General features: G+C 37.1%; 2 protein-coding genes across 3 annotated transcripts in view; one reads left to right on the forward strand and one right to left on the reverse strand.

Moving 5' to 3' along the window:
• SULF2 (sulfatase 2) overlaps nucleotides 1-15,570 on the forward strand; it is a 328,818-nt gene that overhangs the window by 222,550 nt on the left and 90,698 nt on the right. For both annotated transcript variants that reach the window (XM_063297104.1, XM_063297103.1), the window contains 2 exons: nucleotides 3,407-3,652; nucleotides 14,307-14,546. In XM_063297104.1, the coding sequence (XP_063153174.1) occupies nucleotides 3,460-3,652; nucleotides 14,307-14,546 (433 nt within the window). In that variant the 5' untranslated portion in view covers nucleotides 3,407-3,459. The remainder of the gene's footprint in view (nucleotides 1-3,406; nucleotides 3,653-14,306; nucleotides 14,547-15,570) is intronic.
• NCOA3 (nuclear receptor coactivator 3) overlaps nucleotides 7,077-15,570 on the reverse strand; it is a 221,839-nt gene continuing 213,345 nt past the window's right edge. Inside the window, exon 25 of the transcript XR_010067532.1 lies at nucleotides 7,077-7,087. The gene's annotated coding sequence lies outside the window, so the exon portion shown is untranslated. The remainder of the gene's footprint in view (nucleotides 7,088-15,570) is intronic.

Below are 15,570 nucleotides of genomic sequence, written 5' to 3' on the forward strand. Positions count from 1 at the left end.
AAAATATTGTGATTTCAGCAAACATTTGACAAACTATGTAATGACATTCCAATTAGCAATCTAGTTAAATCTGAGGTGGATTCCCTGACACCTGGGTGCCAAATAGGCTGAAAAAGAACGCTTAGCAGCAGTTGAGCAATGCAGTGTTGAGATGCATCAACAGAAGTATAGGTTCCAATTAATCATCTGTTCTATAGTAATCAAACAGCCCCTTGAGGATTAAAGATGAATATAATGAAACATGTATCTTGGACTTCAAAATAAGTGCTCTTTTTTTAAAATAAATAAAACCAGATAAATGATTCCATGACAGAAGTAACTATTAAGAAAAAAAGCTCAAGATGTGTTGCAGTTCCTAAAAAAGATACTGAAAGCAGAGTTCAGTATCTAGGCATCTGGCATACCTGCCAGTTCTAGGCATTACACTTTAAAAAAGGTTCAATCAAAATCAGATTCAGAAAAGATATTGGACTACAAACTTAAGTACTGGGGAGAGAAAATAGAGATTCTGGGAAGGTTGCCTTGAGTTGAAATATCTGAAAGAATATTGAAGAAAAGAAGGCTATTTTCATTTTTTTCCTATCATCCTAGGATACAGAATAATAAATTTAAGCTACAGGAAGAAGAGTTGGTTAAATGTTAGTAATAATTTCTTAAGAATAAGAACAATTTAACAATGGAACTAATTACTGAAGAATGTAATGGGCTCCTTTTCAGAAGACATGTTCAAGGAGAAGCTGGATACCTGTCTACAGCCCTGCAACTAGGGTCTCTGTCACCCGGGGCAAACATGGATTCTGCGCCCATTTTGGCGCCCCCCTCAGCACTCATTTTGGCACCTCCCCAGCGCAGCACCCAGGGCACATGCCCCACTTGCCCCCCCCCCCCCCCCGTTGCAGCCCTGCCTGTCTATCAAAGCTTAAATTGGATTCTTGCACAGAATAGGAGGCTGGCCTCAATGGCACCTTACAGTTTGATGACTCTAGTAAATTCACTTGGGGATTATTTTTCTTACACCAGTGTTCAGCTAATATATGTCCCAGTTCACTATTACAGTCTGGATGCTTTTCCATCTGTAGCTATATCAAAATTTGATCCTTTTCTCTCAGGCCAGTAGGTTTGTCATAGATTAAGAACTTTTTAAATTAACGGTTCTCTCAGCAAAATGAGTTTTGGCACATATGTACAGATATATTTATTCTGAAATAAACTACTAGGAAAATTCCACACTTCCATGAGATAAGGAGTGTGTTTGTGTGTGTGTGTGTGTGCATGCCAGGAAGTGATGCTTTTCAGTTGCAGCATCAAACTGGAATAGCCTTCTTTGGATATTAGATTAGAAGTGACTATGACAGTTTTCCAGATAGCATTAAAAGCTGAATTATTCCAGAGGCCCTTCAAGGCTTTAACGTTGTTGCTCTCTTGTCATCGTGATCTGTGGGATGTGGAATAACTGTCATGGGATTATAATAGGATTATTGTTTTACGACAATATTATTATTTTACGACCCTAAAGTGCTGCAGTGGATGTTTTGGTGGTATTGTTTACTGTGAACATTTAAAATGTTTACTGTTAATTGTGGACATTTTAAAGCTTTATATTTATTGATGTTTTATTGTTTGTACTGTTATATATACTGTGGATATTTTAATAGTTGTAAGATGCCATGAGTCAAATGAAATTGGCAGCATACAAGTTTAATAAACCTATGGTTGTGATAAAGCTCCATAATATGACATAAAGATTGGATTTATAAAAACTACTGTAAAATTGTAGTCCAGTGCTTTACTCGTGATGGTGATTTTTAATAAAATATTAAAAGGTGCTTAGAGACTTTTGAGCTGGGCACCTCTGCAAATTGTATTTCTTGGGTACACTAAATTCAATGAATAACCAGATAAGAATATGACAGTTCTACTTAATTCTGGACAAGAAAAGCTGTTGGTTTATGTCAAGTAAATAAAAGTTTGTATAGCAGCTTGTGATTTTTTTCAGAATGAGTTCTCTGTTTCCCCTTTTTAAAACAAGTCCAACAACCTACTTGTTTTTAAAAAAACAAACCCACTGACTTAAAATAATGACCCAAATCTTGTTGACATAGCACCAAATATCTACCCACACATCCAGGAAGTTTAGAAAGTTCAGAATTAAGTTTATAATGCTCCTCTAAATTAATCCTGCATTTTTCAGACACATGGAAAGAAATTGTTGTGGTGTCAGTAAGCATGCATTTTCTTAATTGCTATGAGAGCTACTGCAATGAAATTTGGAGGAAAGCTAACATTTTCCATTACATTATAGGATTAATTTAAGCTTATTGCTACCTTGCCTAAAATGTTAATTCTATAGATAGTTTCTGGTATGTTGCTTTAGTAGAAAAAAGGGTTGTGAGGAAAAAACCCCCAGAAAGATGGGCTAACACTTCTTTGCTTTTACCTATAAACCCCGTTCAACAGATTCTTTCCCTATTTAATGACTCAGTAAATGTTTATAATCTATTCTGGAAGTGTTCTTTCTGAGTTTCTGATCTTAATACCAATGTCAATACTGTTATGTTTTTTGTTAAGGTAACTTGTGAAAAGAGAGCCAGTTTGGTGTAGTGGTTAACGCACTAGGCTAGAAACCAGGAGTTCTAGTCTTACCTTAAGCCATCTGGGTGACTTTGGGCCAATCACTCTCTCTCAAACTTAGGAAGAAGGTGGCAAGGGCAAAGCACTTCTGAAAATCTTGTCAAGAATATGGCAGGGACTTCACTGCCAACAACATTGTCACAACACTGACTTGAAGGCTCTCTCTCTCTCTCTCTCTCTCTAATTTCCAGCAGTTGTGCTTGCCATAAATTATATGTTGCTTGTTCTGATTACCATCTAAAATGTAAAAGGGAGATGACTATCTTCAAGCTAAAGTGATTCAGTAGAAGTATATTGGGAAATTAAGGTTGCCCATGGCTATTTTGTGTATGTTCATTCAGATTTTATAGGAATGCACATTTTGTACTGCTTGCTATGATTGTCATATAACATGCTTTCACAAGCGTTGTGAAATGTTCAGTTCCAAAAAGATGCCTCAGAGCATACAGAATGGGAAATGTAACACCTGTTTGCAACCATTTAAAGCAGCCACATCTTTCTCAGGATCACATGGTAATTTTGGAGGGCAGCTGCACAAAAGAGGCAGCTGATTTAAAGAGCTGCAGATAAGTGCTATGTTAATATCCCTCTGTACTCTAAAATGCTGTTTTGGAATTGAATTTGAAGTGCTGCATAGTCTAGTCTTCTAATTTAAAGGAGAATCTATTTTTAATTTTGTTGTATTTAAAATTAATGGTTTGTAAAATGTGTCTATGCTTTTATTGCATAAACATACATTTTTTACATATTTAAAAAAAAATTGCTCCCCTTTTAGATCAGCCTTTAAAGAAGAACCAGAAAATTCTCCCTCAACTTTGCTTGAAGAGCATGCAGAATCAGAACAATATGGCACAGCGTAACATTGCCATGGGATTATTCATAATGACTCTCTTATCCTTGCTGGATGACAGTTCAGCCTTCCTGTTGAATCAGCGTCTGAAGGGGAGATTTCAAAGGGACCGACGGAATATCCGCCCAAACATCATTCTTGTTCTTACTGATGACCAGGATGTAGAACTTGGTAAGTGCTAAAGAAGTTGCATGGTAGTAATTGATAAATATGTGTATGAACTGTTGCATTGGTGCTAAAAAGGAAAACAGAAATTGCTGAGTATTTCTAGATGAAATACATTCTGTATTACGCAAATGAACTTATGGTTATGCATGTGCATTTCTCTTCCTCTCCTAACATCTAGCAGATTTCAAGGCACAATCTATACTGTATATAATTCTACATTATTAGAAAGCAAACTTTGCCAAAGATTTGTTTAAATCACTTGTTTAAAGACTTGGTATTGTTAAGGTACTCTGGATCTTACCAATAAGGTAAGCTGTTGCATGTTGGATTCCAAGTTTCTAGGAAATCAGGCAGACTTTTGGGAAAGGACATGGACCTATAGTCAGTTGGCACATGCCCCATTGCACATCATAGATATACCAAACAGGCCTGTGTTTGTTGCCATACCGACATACACATACATACCCACACATAAATATTCAAAGGACAACATGGAGATAGCAGCAAGAAGAGAAAATACATAAGTCATTTAAATAAAGTTGGAAGAAGACTTGGTTAGTTTTAGAAGAATTAGAAGAATTCTTCTAAAATGCTTCTAGAATTTTAGAAGAATTAATGTCAGGATGCCATCTTGTTTCTGACAGAAATGAATCATTTCACTAACTGAAGATGTAACTGTTGAGAAAGAAGTTTAAATAATTATGTTGTTCTTACAGTAACAATCTGTAGAAATGATTAAATTAATAGGTTGTAAAAAATCTTAATCTTTGCAAAATTGTTTATGTACTGGGAATGAGTTACAATAATACCACAGTATTCTGTATTAGATCTACGCCATATGTCTAATTTGGAGGTGCCAAATCTACAGCCCCAGAATTGTATGTAGCTTCTGAAAACCTCTACAGAGTCCAGAGACCCTCCCCCAGATAATGCCAATGCTAGTGTATCACTAATCCCCAAATGGACATCCTCAGAAGTATAGGATTTAAGGCATGCTTATAAGGATGCTGAGCTTTAGAATACATTGCATTTGTATTTTATTCTGTAAATAGTAAAGGATTTGCTGTAGAAGTTGTTCAAAATGTTTGTATTATACAACATTATAAAACTGTCAGTTCTAGATTAAACTTCGAAAGGTGATTATTTTAGAAATGGTTATTTCTCGTGTTTTTACTAGCCTCGTATAAAACATGTGCTGTTAATCATTGTGAGCTGATATCTGTCTTAAGGAGCATTACAATAAAATTATTTTTGTGCAATAGAAATTCAAAATACTTACATTAATAAATTAAGAAGAGTCATAGTTATTCATGAGTGACATGTCAATGTTTGTTGATCTTTCTCTTTTAACATGATTTAAAATCATAAAAAAATATTTAAATTTCCTTTTAAATTCTTAAATCTTAGAATATATCTACTGCTTCAAGGAATGAATTCTTAATTTTATGAAGCTCATTTTGAATGAGTCTCATTCTTTGGGTGAGAATCTTGTGTGTGTTTCAGAGCTAGACAGACCTGTTTCAATAATGCATATTCCAAAAAGCTTTGTGCATTATCTCACAGTCTCCTGTGACTAAAATTCAGAGGGTGGTCCTTAAAAATTTATCACGATCTGTTTTATGCCAGCCTGCTTGTCTCTGATGCAATTGGCAAAGTTCTCTGAGCAGTATCGTTCCTTCCTCCAATAATCTGTTGTACTTCTTCTGATTTCAAGCAGAATGGCTCAAGTGTCCAAACAAATTAAGATCTGCCAAACAAAATGCATTTGACGAAGCCATCTGTGAGATCACTGAGTGCTTCCAAATAAGAATCATACTTAAATTAGCTTTAGGCTAATGTGTCTAATTTTATTTGTCTGAATGGATGTATACATTTTGATGGATACAGGGTTCCCATTGCAGTTTGGATCTCTTTCAAACAGAAGTAAACGAACATTTTTGAAAACATTTTTGGTTTTTTGCTGCAGTGGTGGGATTGACAAGAATATTGATCAGAGAACTATTATGTGGAAAGGCAGGATAAGTGGTCTTTGTTGTTTTAGTTGGATCCCCAGGCTTTTAAACAATATCTTGGATAATGCTGAGAAACATTGAACTCAGTTGACCTTACTTCTGAGAATACATTCTTAAAGGTTGCAGACATAGAATTGTAATTTACTGATTTCCAAGAAGTTAAAATATCAAGGAAACATTATATCAGTAGATGATCAATTCATTACAATTAGTATCTTGCAGTTAAATACTGAACAAATAAAATCAAGTTAAACAGCAAAGAATGGTACAAAGTATATCTACTTTTCAACAGTAATGGTGCACAACTTGTGTTTAGTGACTTTTAACTACTGTTCGATTCCCCAGCTCTTTTTGAAATCAGTGATACATGTCATTCAGTTATCTCTGAAAAAAAGGTGACAAATCTGGCACATTTTTGTATTGCTCTCCAAGTTTAAAGAAGTATGTAAGTTCTAGTACGGAGCAAAAATGTGGTGGGAGGCAATGGGCAGTGACAAATTTGATAAATAAATAAATATCCTGCCTTTTACTCTAAAGGCAATCATTCTTCATGTTAGCAAGATATGTTCATCGAAAGATATAGATGGCAAATATGTATCAATCATATTGTTTTATGTATAATCACAATTTAGATAAATCTTACAATGACATTCAGCAAAGCAAATTAACTGGCTTTAGATAGCATGGGGGGAAAAGGTGAGATAGTAAACACAGACAGCTTTGGATGGTCACTCCCATCTCCAGTATAGTATTTTCAAAGTCAGCTTCACTTCTGGCTCAACATTCTGCTGGGAACCAGAGACAGGCAACAATGCTACCAATATACTATGAATAAGAAAAATATGTATAAATGAATAAGAAAGTACACTGCAGACCAGATTGGTAACTCCAAATCATTAATCCAAATCTCAGTAATAAAGAATTGACTATCCACAAACTACACATTTAAGTGTTCAGAGTGGCCTTCATGAGATGCCATATCATCACATCCATCCCAAGTCTTTGCAAGACACAATTAAGTTGAGTTGCAGCATTTCAATATCTTACTTTAAAAATGGATAAGAACTATGATATATATTCATATATCTTAAAACCTCAGAAGGGGTTGCCCAATGTTTGTTAGGTCACCACACGCTATCCAGTATAGTATTGCTGTGCCAGTAATACTTAAAATGTGTGTATAAATGAATCTACAATTAGAGAAGTATTCTTCAGATCTTGTCCTCTGCAAATAGCACATCAGTGTATGTGACCCAGCTCCAGTGCAGAATGTTGCAACAAGTGTGGGAACACAAGCACTAGGTGTGATTTTACTTTATTCTTGGGGGAGTGTAAAATTTAGCTTGATACACAGAGGCTTTGGGACTTCATTCTTCCAAAGTACAGAAATGTTCAGTCCCACATAATCTTGGAGAGGCTTTGAATACTACATGTTGGAGGCATATCCCATGTTTAAATGTTCCACTAAAATAAATATGTTTAGGAGTGCAACTTTAATCTAGCCCTGCTTTCGTATAAAGTAATATACTGTTAGTCTGCTTGTCTGTGGTAATGAAGAACAATAAATATCTCTTGTCTTCTGGGGAAGTATTTAAAATTGCTAAATATTGATATCCAATCTTTTTGTCTAAATATATAATATTCTTTTAAATCCTTATTCATCTTGCGTGCTTAAAGGTGGGTTGGTTTTCAGTCAATCTGAAATAATTTTCAGTGGCTGCATGATATCCAGAAGGTGTAGGTTTCCCAGCTTTGGTTAGGCATTAAACTTAAGCAAGCATCTATGTTATCTGCATGTTGATATTTCGTGCCCTGTTGAATTTCCATTAGTATAGCTTTGCATTGGTGAGCAGACACAGAGTTGTTACAGCCCCCTAACCAAGAATTAGATTTCAGTAAGATAACAAACCATGTCTGGGCCATACTTCTCTCTTTGACATAGTAAATTTCAATGAGGAGGTATTGTTTTTATGTAATTGGATCTGCTTTTTGAAATGGCACAATCCACAGATACATTTTCCATCTAAATGAGAACTAGATTGAATTTTTGGAGTTGGAAGTTTATTACTCTTGGCCATGCTCACACAACACAGCTTCTTCTCATACCCTTGCACCAACAGCATGTGATCAGGGATGATCCAGTCAATCAGGAAATGGCCATTTTTAAAACCATCACAGGAGGACAGGAGACTATAAATTATGTCATTTTTCCCGTTCAGGACAAGAAAAAAATAAAAACCTGTCATAGCCTGATTGGTGCTGACACTACTGTAGAGAGAAGCAGTTATGGCTTATCTATTAATTTTACTGTCTGAATATTTTAAAGGAGCAAATGATGGGCTCTGTTTTCATCATACCCATCAAATGTGGCTAGCGGAAAAATTCAGAAGCTGCATATACCATACATAATTTTTTTTCCACCCACAGTTCATCAATTCCTGACCCTTGTTTATGCATACAGTAGAAAATGGAGGAAATTAAGAGTTCAACATGTGTCATGAGAGATTCATGTTTTGTCACTATAGAATCAGAAGTGGCAGTAGAAAAACTTAAAGACTTTGAGTATAGGTTACAAAATCAGCTCCTAGTTCCTATTCTCCAGATGTTATTCATTCAGTTCAGATTCTTCAAGAGTTGATGTTGATGGTGTGATTTCTGCTAATAAAACACAACCTGGTGAAAAATGCAGCTCTATGGAGGTAGCTTGTAATGTGTCACATATCCATTAAATCTGTACTGCACAAAAAGTTTTTCTTTTTTCTTTTGTAATGTGTGAAATGCTTTCCGTAAACTAGGAATCATAGCAATTAAGTATGCTCATATTACACAGTGAGACTGGGAAAATCTGAGAACTTTATATCCTCAAGGCTATCTGAGCCTCTTAGTGAACTCATGCTGAACTTCTGTCTCCCAACCCAAATCCAGACAGTTTTAGATCATGCTGGTTCAGAAGTTGATAAGCTCATATTATGTTTGTCCAGAAAAACACAGAGCTTCTGCAATTAATTATTGCACTGACTGGTACAGTGGCAAAGTATATCTTTCATAGTGAAAGTGTAGGCTTTTTTTCTTTCCATAAAGGACATGGAAACATAGCTGATGAAGACAGCGAATGTAGTTTATAGTTGCTCCACGCTAAAACCATAACAATTGGAATTGGATTACAACTAAACCAAACCAAGTTTCTTTATTTCTGATTGTCTGTCATTTGCAGGCTAAAAGTGGTGAAAAACATCAGACTTCTTAATAAAATGGGCAGAAGGGTGACCACTGTAAATGTTCTACCCTATATCTCAGCTTCTAGAAGGGCTAGAGACTAGCTCATGTTTTTTCCTTAGCTTCTAAGCCACGTTTCTCCCTATTAGGACTGCAAGAATGTATGGGAAATGCGTCTAAAATCCTAAAAAAGTTTGATAGGACTCTACAGAATTAAATAATAGATGGAGATTTCAGTGCATAGCTTTTACCTTTCCTTGAGATTTGCAATGAAAGAATAAATTACGCAGATTTGTATAACAGTATATTTCAACAAGTTTCAAATATATATGTGTTTGAAAGCAATGTTGGTGTTGAAATTTTCTATGTATGGGATTGACCTCTTTATAGAAGATTTCTTGCTCTTCCACTGTACAGAACAGAAAGCTAGATCTCATATTACCAGTATAAATATATTATAGGGAACCAAGAGACCCAGGCATCAGCACTTACATATTGGCACTGCTTCCACTCCAGTGCATTCAATGCATTAAAAGCACTTTGAAGACAACCTTGATATCTTCATTTTGGCCAACCTCAAAATACTGAAAACAAAGGGCATTGAACTGCTACTCCATCCCAAGTTGCCAAACTTATTTGTCTGAAATAACAAACATCCCACTTTTCTAGTTCCCTCCTCTATGCAAAAGGAAAATAATGCACATACCTACCCATCCACATGTTGTGTGCATTTGTTGTAGTCAATCACTAGATGAATCACTTGTAGTGAGATGGGTGGCTATATACCTTTCTTCTTGAAAGACCTGAAGCTTGGGGGCCAGAATGAGTGATAAGGCAGGAGTAAGTTAAGAAACTAGCTTTACTGTGGTTCCAAATACATTACAGTTGAGTAAAAATTTGCTCAGATCATAAACATAGCCAATTTGATGTGATTAAGAGGCCTGAAGCAGTTTTTAATCTGGTACAGAGTCCCATAATACCATTGGTTCATCCAAATATCTGAATAAATATTTTAGAATAACCCAGCATACTTAGAATGTCTGGGTCATTTAAATACCATAAATCTTATGTGATGTTCTTTTTGCATGAATTTGCAAACATAAATATGGTTTAAATACAGCATTACTACTAAACATTGCAACCTAACTGTTAGACAGTCTGGAATAGTTTTTCTCCTTCAGAGATAGATATTTACTGTAGTTTAATATGGCCAATTAACAGATAAGTGATGGTGTTCTACAAAAGGAATGAATCAACTGTCTGGAAGATTTTTTTTTTCCCCTCTTGCATCTCACAGCTTTGTTTTGGGAGGCAGGATGAAGGAAGGAAGTTTTTGTTGGATGAGTTGGCATTGTTTTAAAATATTTAAAGCTAGTCTATTTAACATTGTACAGAAAGGGAATTCTGGATGTTTACCTTTCACTGATCAGCCCCTTTTCATTAGCATGCAAACGGGAAGGAGATTATAGGTTTCTGTACTAAAGACTGTTGGTCTATAGGACCTTGTCATTACAGTAGTTTTATTAAAAGAGGTTAGTGTCCCAAAGGGGAGACTTAACATGTAATATTATTTCAATACAAATGCCTCTGTCATTTAAAGGGGTTGTTAAAATTATTTTTTCATAACAGAATGACAAAAGATTGATGCAACCTGCGTTATTTAAAGAGGAAAGAGGGAAACTTTGTAAGAGATCTACCTTTTAATAGTTTTAATTAATTATAGAATTTCATCTAAAAATGTCTGCTGCAGTTTTAAAAGGGAGGATGGAATCACAGGAAACAAGTAGCAGTGACAGTGGCAACATATCCCTGTTCAGCATTCTGTTTTCTAAACAAGCTGGCATAGAAAGGGGATTGTGAGAGAGACTTTACCTGTGACCATCCCACTCCACCTCCTCTCCTAGACTATTGATGTGTGAATGTCTATGTGTAATATTGGGCAACAGGGGCAAGCTGCCCAGCAGGATCTCTTTCTCAACTCTTGGACCTTGTCTGTGGGCTTGCTGTGCAGTTTGCCAAGTTCTTCTTAGTAGGGGACGTCAGTCCTTGGGCAGGTTCAGGAAGGGCTCAGGATTTCCTTTGTTGTGGTCAGATCACTTCCTGGTCCAGATGCAGCTTATTGCTACCTGGAACCTTCACAGGGTGGCTTGGCTTATGAAGATGGTCTGGCCCTGGTGTCTAATGGATCTGGATGGTTTCTAAAGGACACTTGAGTTTCCTAACAATTTGGTGGATGATTCTGCTGAGGATCTGATCACTGCTTGGAATAGGAAGAGGGCCAGGGCCCTCAGCATGATTGTCCCCAAGGGGCCTCTCACTATTAGACCTTGGTTTAAAGAACCTCTCCAGGAGATGAAGCAACAGAAAAGATGCCTGGAGTCCCTGTGGAAGAAAACATTATGTGAATCTGACTAAACATGTTTATGAACTCCTATCTGAGCCTACACTATGGCAGTAACAACAGTGAAGCATGCTTACTTCTCCACTCTAGTTGCATAAGTAGGTTGTCACCCTGCAGCTTTCTTAAGGGTTGCCCATCCCTGTTAGGGAACATTGAGCAGGTCTACCTGCTACCTGGCTGCTGTGACCAGTTAGTGCAACATTTTGTTGCTCAGAATCATAATTCTTCATGGGCAGAATCTTATGGGATCATTTCCAGCTTTGGACTCTGATGAACTGGAAAAGGAGCTCTCTAGTATAACTTCCATCCCTTGTAGGTGGGATGGAATCCCTGGAACCAATGTGCCATGGTCCATGTGCCTCTTGGCTGCTTTGTGGAGGCAGGGGGACCATGACACGTTGGTTCCAGGGATTATCAATGCCTGCTTGAGAAAGGAGACATTTTCATCAGCCTTAGAGAGCAGGTTTGTGACTTGGGGGTCCTTCTACACTCATGGCTACTGAGTGTAGAAGGATAGGCAAGTAGAGGCTGTGGGGTGGTGGTGGTTTAATTGGTGTGCTAGTTGTAACCCTACCTGAAGTTGGGGGAGGGGGCTTGTCACAGAACCACCTGCTCTTATCATTGCCAATGTATTTCTCTACATGAGGCTGCCTCTGTAGACTACCCAGAAATTACAACTGGTGTAAAATGTGGCAGCCTGTATACTAGCAAATGAAGACCTCTATATTCATTTAATACCTATCTTGCAGTTACTGCATTGGTTATCAATAAGTTCTCAGATGCAATACAAAGTACTGGTCTTGACCTATAAAACCTATATATCTTGGCACCAAGATCCAAGGACTGCCACCTCAGATCAAGATAGCCTACCCAACTCATCCAATATGGACCTACAGCCAATATATTTTAATGGTCCCCCATGTAGGGGAGTTAAAGGGGGCCGAGGCTCACAAGCAGGGTTTCTCTGTGGCAGCCCCCATGTTATGGAATACTCTTCTGCTTGAGATTAGATTGACATCCTCATTGTCAGCCTACCAGAAACTGTTAAAGACAGAGTTGTTCGAAAGGGTCTTTGGGAAATGAATTGTCCCCATTACACTTACTGCTTTATGGTTTTTATGTATCTATTGGTTGTTACTGTTTTTATGCTGTGAACCACTGGGAGTCATTTTTACTGAATCTTGACGTATCCAAACACAATAAATCAATAAGAGGCAAAAACATGGACTTAATATATTTTTATTTCAGAAAACACTTTCTATTGTATGACTAACTTGACCCTTATAAGTATTTTGTTTTCTCAAGAAGGGAGGCATAGTAAATAAGTTCATAACCCAATTCAGCTTTTTTTCTCCACTGCAAATTTTCCACATGGGCTTTTCTGGGTCCTAACCTTATAACTAATGTCCCCTCTTCCAATTTGCAGTTTGGCAATAATTGTATAGACCAGATGGGCCACATTTTACAGTATATCCAGGATATACACTTTTTATACCTATTGGCTTTTTTCAGCCTCTGAGGCTGCAGTGAGATCATCAGAAGGAGCCAGACTGAGATGTTCATTCTTTTTGGCTTCTGGGGAGGTTGGAGGTTAATAAAAAAAGGCTTAATGTACCTTAGTATTTATTTTTAAAGATATAAGCAGAACATATGCTATTGTAGATTAGCTATTTGCTGTTGAATTTTAGTGTGTGCATGTGAACTTGGAACTGCACGTTAATTTGCTTGAACTGAAATAAATGGAACTAAGCAGAAATATGAAAGTAAAAAGGCTTCTGGGGCAGCTCTACAATTATAAATCAGTCAATCCCATTGGCGTAAGCCCAACAAAACTTTGGAATTTCCAAAGCTTCCACAATTGAACTTTCATCTACCAGACATAGGACTGAGTCTAAAGTAACCTGATCTTATGGAATGTGGCAAGAATTCTGAGTAGGGAGACAGAACTGTTCTGCATCCACTTTGCATAATGAATTTCATAATTGCTATAAATATGATTCAAGCGTTGTAGTCTCTTGTGAGGTATGAAAAAAAAGAGCTTAGGGAAATGAAACTCCGATATGTATGTGCATGAATTCCTTTTCGCTCCTGATACTTCGTACAATAAATCTAAAGATGAAAACAACCAGCTGAGCAACTCCTGTGGGCTGGAAATCCCAGGAGGAAGTATCAGCAAGAGTAAATAGTCAACATTTTTACAGACTATTAATTGTTTTTAGTTTATAACTCAAGAGTTCAATAGTATAGTCCTTCACCTTGAACTCAGTGGTGCTTAGCTGAAGTAGAAGTAGGGGTTTGCAGTGTCTTCTGTGTTTTGGCTACAGTACTTATGTAAGGGCTGGAAGTGGGAAGGGGCATGCGCCTTTCCCTCTTGCTCAATAGTTGGCCTTACTTTCTTGAGTGGGAAGGTCTGAGGGGCCCCCTCCTTGCATATGCTTGAACGTGACCAACATTTCTACTGCTTTGTCAGGAACTGAAGATCTGAAGGACCAGATTGGAGACAGATCATCTTGGAGATGATTTATTTACATGGCCACTAACAGTTGACAGTGACTTGATAATCAATCTGTCTATCTATCAAGTCACATTTCAGGGAACAGAGTAGTCCTTTCTGTTAAGGCAGTCCTGCTCAGTTGTTAACTTGATTTGTTTTTTTGTTTTTCAGTTGTGTCTGGTTAGCTTCTTTAGATTTAAAACGTAAAACTTGCTGGCATTCGAACTCGGCTTAAGCAATTTGGAACTATCTGATTTGGCTGTTGTACTATTTCTGTATCAGTGTTAGCTTGAATATTAGTTTTGGATAGTTTCAGTTTGTTTGTTAAACCTTCAAAGAGTTTAAAACACCAAAGCTTTTAGTAATATGTATACTTCTGCAAAGATAAATGTGGTATTTATCTCATGGTAAAGTTATTTGTCACCAACTTTCCCTTTCTTAAATGACTTTACCATGATTGGCTCCTTTGACTTGATGAAACTGCTCTGATAAAACTTGTCTTTCTCTGGCATCATACTGTTTTTCTTTCCTCAGGTTCAATGCAAGTGATGAATAAAACAAGGCGGATCATGGAACAGGGAGGTGCTCACTTCATCAATGCATTTGTGACAACACCTATGTGCTGTCCATCTCGCTCTTCTATTCTTACAGGGAAATATGTCCACAATCACAACACCTACACCAACAATGAAAACTGCTCTTCTCCATCCTGGCAGGCCCAGCATGAAATTCGCACATTTGCAGTATACCTCAATAACACAGGGTATAGGACAGGTAAGATCAGTGCAAAAAGCTAGCTTCTCTGCTATTTTATTCAGACCATTGCTTTAGTGATGAGGCTGAAAATGAATGTATTATACTTCCTAGGTTGTTCTTTCTGCCATATAAATCTGAATTTCATACATGCTAAGAAATATAGCTCCCAAATGGTTGCCCTGAAATGTTTTATACTTCAACTTCTAGAACTTGCATCAAGCCTGGCATTCTGAGAGTGGTCTAGGGTCAGAGAGACCCAGGTTTGTATCCACCCTTAGTCACAGAATCTTACTAAGTGACTTTGAACCATTCACTGTTTCTCAGCCCAATTTACCTCAAAAGTTTTCATGGTGGGGAAAATTTGGAAGAGGAAGTGCTGCCTACACTGTCTTAAGTGCTTTGGGAGAACAAACGAATGAATGAACGAATGAATGAACTGTGTTGTGGATAAGAGAAGACAATACAAGATAGCCTTAGTGTGAAATAAAATGTAGTGGGTGTTGGGCATAATTAAAGGATCTGACTGGGAGACAGATCTGCCCAAACCACCAGGAAGTTTTTCTGTTCAAGTTCCTTTGAAATGAATGAGAATTATGCAAGGATATGCAGTTGCACAACTTCCATTAATTTTATTGTGGCCTGGAAAGGGCAGATTCCCAGGGTTTTAAGTCTCATTTTTATTCGTAAGGGTAGCATTTCAATTCTGCCATGGAAACCAAACATGTTTTGGGACAGCCCTGGATACTGTAGAATAAGAGTATTTAATTTAACACAAAACATGGTCTAAGTCACAGCTATCCAAGAGCTTCATCCAATATATTTCACTAAAGTTTGATTTTGATAGTAACAGTAATGATGTTTAGACTTTGAACAGTCATATATTTCATGTTATCTTTTAGCTCTCTGCCCTTGTTCTTTTAACAGCATGCCTGCAATCATCAGTGTTTATGTCCTGGTTTGAACTTTTGCTCCTGCAACTCCAGGTTCCCAATCTTTAAAGCCTATTTCCTACAGCAACTTGATTGCTGTCCCAAATGGAGCT

Source organism: Candoia aspera, chromosome 3, assembly GCF_035149785.1.
Source record: "Candoia aspera isolate rCanAsp1 chromosome 3, rCanAsp1.hap2, whole genome shotgun sequence".
In the NCBI taxonomy this organism is placed as follows: Eukaryota; Metazoa; Chordata; class Lepidosauria; order Squamata; family Boidae; genus Candoia; species Candoia aspera.